The sequence below is a fragment of the Benincasa hispida genome, chromosome 6, assembly GCF_009727055.1.
Source record: "Benincasa hispida cultivar B227 chromosome 6, ASM972705v1, whole genome shotgun sequence".
NCBI classification, from domain to species: domain Eukaryota; kingdom Viridiplantae; phylum Streptophyta; class Magnoliopsida; order Cucurbitales; family Cucurbitaceae; genus Benincasa; species Benincasa hispida.
Genome location: NC_052354.1, coordinates 47,069,032 through 47,073,228, shown reverse-complemented (window position 1 = coordinate 47,073,228; position 4,197 = coordinate 47,069,032). Strand labels below are relative to the sequence as shown.

Here is a 4,197-nt window from a genome sequence, read left to right as displayed (position 1 = left end):
TTTTGGATTAATATGATTTCTACCTTTCTATTTATGGCCATCTTTTCAAATCATCTATTTGTCAATTCATCTTTTTTTATGGTTTAAATTAATGTCTAAGTAATTATTATTATTATTATTATTTTTTTTTTTGCCTAGAAAGAAAATATCGAATAAATTGTAGGAACATAGGTAGGCAAATAGAGTCTAAATAAGTTTGACCTAATTCACATAGGTATATGTTAATGGCCAAGAGCTCTTTAGTTCACATTCTCAATTCCGTTGTATTAAGGAAAAAAAGCAAAAACAAAAACAAATAGAATAAACAAAGATATTTCAATATATTTTTCATTAAACACATGAATTTATTACAAATACAAAGATTTTTCTTATTGAAGAGGTAAATACTAAGATTTGAATCATAACTAAAAAAATTCTAAATCATTCCAGAGTATTTGAGATAAGCAGAGGTGTGAAGTGTGGGAAGTTGTGAACTCATATCCAGCTGACAACGTAAGGTCTTAATTAGACACAAAGTTGATTGTATTATTATTATTATTTTTAAGTATTCGGCCCAAAAACTCAACTTTATCCAAATAGACATGCATATTATCTTTGGAAGACGGATCATGTTTAAAAGCTACAATAAAACCTTAAAAGCTCACATATGACTAAAAGATAGAAATATAAAAAATAAATACTCCAATAATTTATTAAAAATATTAAAAAAAAAAAAGTTAAATTACAACTTGTGTTTTGACGAATAAATATTTTAAAAAATAAAAATTAATCAATCTATTATACATAAATTTATTTTTTTTAGTATCACTATTGTAATGAGACAAGAGATTGAACAATCGGTCTCTTAGATTGAAATGCATGTCAATACCATTGACCTATGTTCACTTTGGTTACATTAATTTAAATTTTATATCAAATGAAATCTTATACTTTTGAATTTTATGTCCAAAAAATTTGTAAAATTAAAAAATATTGGATAGGTCAACGATCACTAGATCAACCATTTAAAATATTATTTATTTAAAAAAAATAAAATTAAAAAATATATAAACACTTTATTAAGAATAATTTATAAGATACAAAATTAAAAATTCACAAAACAAATATACATAAACCTCAAAGTTGAAAATCCTCCAGAAGAAGTAAAAAAAGGGATATAAATGAAGAGAGAGGGAAAATAGGTAGTAAATCAATCAAGCTTTCAACTTTAATTCATGAAGAACATCTAATAAAGTCTTCATCTCTCTCAATTTTTTGCTCCTTAATTTCCTTTCTACTGAAAACCCACTTTGAAAGAGAGAGATGAAGTAAATATTGACATGATTCAAGATGATAATTTGTAGAATGATCTCACAGTAATATTAAATACCATTTTTTTCCCATTCTTAACACCACGGCCCCCCCCCCCCCCAAAAAAAAGATGAGTTTGAGAAATTCATTCAAATGCAATTGTAATGATGAAGCAATCTATTGGCCTCTCTAAGGCCACTGAAATAAGCTCCATGAGTTGTTGAATAATGGGTTCTGTGAGTTGCTTCACCTGCAAACAGAATCTGAAGTAATGGAGCTTTTGAAGATTCTTCTGTTCTTGGCAATGGCTCTGCCATGGCGTCCAAATCTTCACCGCTTGATCCCACTGCAACGTATGAATATGAGCCTAAAAACAGAGGATCGCTTCCCCATTGGCTCTTCAAAACCTGGCTGAAACTGAATTCAACGTTTTCGTTCGTGTTTCGGTGGCCGTTAATGTTGTTACAGCAAGTGGAATCTGATTCTAAATTTTCGTTTTGGGATTTGTGAATCAGGAAGTTTCTGATGGTTGTTGAAACTCCATTGATGATTTCGTCGTCTTTGAGTTTTTCGAGGTGAAGTGCTTCTTCTCCGGCCAACCAAGATAATAAGATTGACGAATTTTGATAGATGGGTCGGAGAGTGGTGGTTCTTCTCATCCACCATGGTATTTTTTTCCGCCGGAACTCGGAATCCGGCTGGTGAAAAACGAAATTCAGGCAAGGAAATTGGTGGGTTCTCTTTAAATCTTGGCCGTTGTCGGTGACCGGAGCTAGCCGGAGAAATAGCTTGTTGACGACGCCGAATCCCAACCGGGAAATCGCCTGTCTTTTAAACGATGGTAAGGGAGGATGAAACAGAGCTGAATCTGGCTGAGTTCCGGCCTTCAGGACTCCGAGTGAAACGGTGATGATTACATGATCGGCCGAGATGTGGGAGCCGTCGGCGAAATGAAGCGTCACCGGCGTTGGAATATTACGAGGATTAGGCTCAGGATGCCATTCGATTTTGGTAACTTTTTTGCCCAATTGGACTAAACCAGGGGGAAGAACAGAGGCGATTGATTCGATTACGCTCAAATAGCCTTTGGCAATGGTGATTTCTTCGCCGGGGAACATTTGGTACTCACTTTCAGAGATGAAATCTAACGTCGAGAGGTCGCCGGCGGAGGTGTAAGTTCTTTGGTTGTTTTCATACATGGCGAAAATGGCTTCCTCGAGAGATTTTTGGCTCCATTCTTTACACCCATTGAGCTCTGTTTGGCCATTTTTAGAAAGCCAGTACGAATCAAGGCCTCGCCGGAGAAAATCTCCAACGCTGAGTTTGTCGTAATTAGATTGCTGGAAAATGTTGGAGTCGCCGGTGATTTTTCCCTGAGCGAAATCCATGAGGTTTTGGAAGAGAGCGGAAATGGGGTCGACGGTGGCCGGAGAAAGGTCAACGCCGCCCTCTGCGACGGTGGTGGATTGGCCAGAGTAGCCATCCATGCACTCCCATGGCTGGTCGGAGTGAAGAGCACCGATTTCATCGGCGATTTTATAAAGTGGGCTGCCGCCGATTCCATGGATCCACGTGGCACCCATCTCTATTCTCTCGCCCATAAACTCGGCCGTGTTGATTCTGCCGCCGATTCTTCCGCCGCCCTCCACGACGGAGATATCAAACAAATCTTCCGAACCCTCCGTCGTGTAGAGCTTATTCGCCGCCGTGAGCCCCGCCATTCCCGCCCCAATAATCACAATTTTCGCCTTCTTTAACACCATTCTTAAACTGAAATTCAACCAAAGAAAAAAAAAAGAAAATTGAAGAAGAAGAAAGAAGTTGGAAAAGAGAAGTGGGTGAGAAAAATGAGTAAGTGAAGAGAGGAACTTATAAGGATGTCTGGTATTTGGCTTCTTCATACTTCTTTACTCCACACTTTTTTTTCCCTTTTTTAAATCAATAATTTGAAACCTCAGTTAAATTAATTGAAATTTAGTCTAATAAAGACAGGGCTCTACTTTTGCTGCTGATATACACAAATTTGAGTTACTTTTTTAAAAATATATATATATTTTTATATGTTTTATCTGAAGATGTCTCAACCCCACTGCCATTAAGAATATTGGCCACCCAGTAGTATTTCACATTTTTTTAATTATTTTCTTACCGTGACTCAGAAAAATCCAAGATTCAATGACAATATCGGACGAGGACCTTTAATTGTTTTCAAAACTTATTAGAGAAATATTGTTGTTTTGAAACTTATTAAAGAAATAGAAGTTGAAGGTTGAGGATTCAACTAATGTAGACGTCGAACATTGAGAACTCGACAAACAAAGAAAAACTTAAAAACAAGGGTTGTCGAGGGTAAGTCGAAACTTCGACCCTCGATAAAGAAAAGGAAATCTCGCTAGTTTTACATAAGTCGAAACTTCAACCCTCGACAAGGAAGATAAGTGGGTGAAGCAGATTGTAAGAAAGATTGAGATTGTGAGATTGAAAGTGAGATTGTAGGAGAAAGCGAGAGATTGTGAGATTGAAAGTGAGATTGTAGGAGAAAGCGAGATTGTAGGATGGGACAATCTCCAACGTCATTTTGTTCACTTGATGTTCCTACCACTGTTAGCTAATCTCCATGATGCATGGCGGTATTCGTGGGGTGGAGCATGCTTGGCATGATTGTATAGACAACTATGCAAAGCAACAAGACTGAGGTTCGAGAGATAGCTGGGCCTCTCATACTTTTGTAACAATGGGCTTGGGAGTGATTTCCAACAATGGCTCCACAACTACAACATGTTAATGACACTCAGTTGGTTGGACGAACCTACGGTTCTCGATATGTTGTTTTAATTCAATTTAATTTTTTTTATCACTGATCTAGTTAATTTAAATTACCAGTATAGATACATGTTTGATCTGCTT

The 4,197-nt window shown here is 36.6% G+C and overlaps 1 protein-coding gene across 1 annotated transcript; it reads right to left on the bottom strand.

Annotated features, from left to right (window-relative positions):
• Positions 1 to 1,182: 1,182 nt before the first annotated feature.
• LOC120079318 (probable polyamine oxidase 5) lies at positions 1,183 to 3,238 on the bottom strand. Its single transcript, XM_039033470.1, has one exon. The coding sequence runs from the start codon at positions 3,189 to 3,191 to the stop codon at positions 1,440 to 1,442; it is 1,752 nt and encodes a 583-aa protein (XP_038889398.1). The 5' UTR covers positions 3,192 to 3,238; the 3' UTR covers positions 1,183 to 1,439.
• Positions 3,239 to 4,197: the final 959 nt, after the last annotated feature.

What these genes read in the sequence shown, in the direction of transcription:
- LOC120079318 (XM_039033470.1), bottom strand. Translation starts at nt 3,191, where the DNA reads ATGAAGAAGCCAAATACCAGACATCCTTATAAGTTCCTCTCTTCACTT.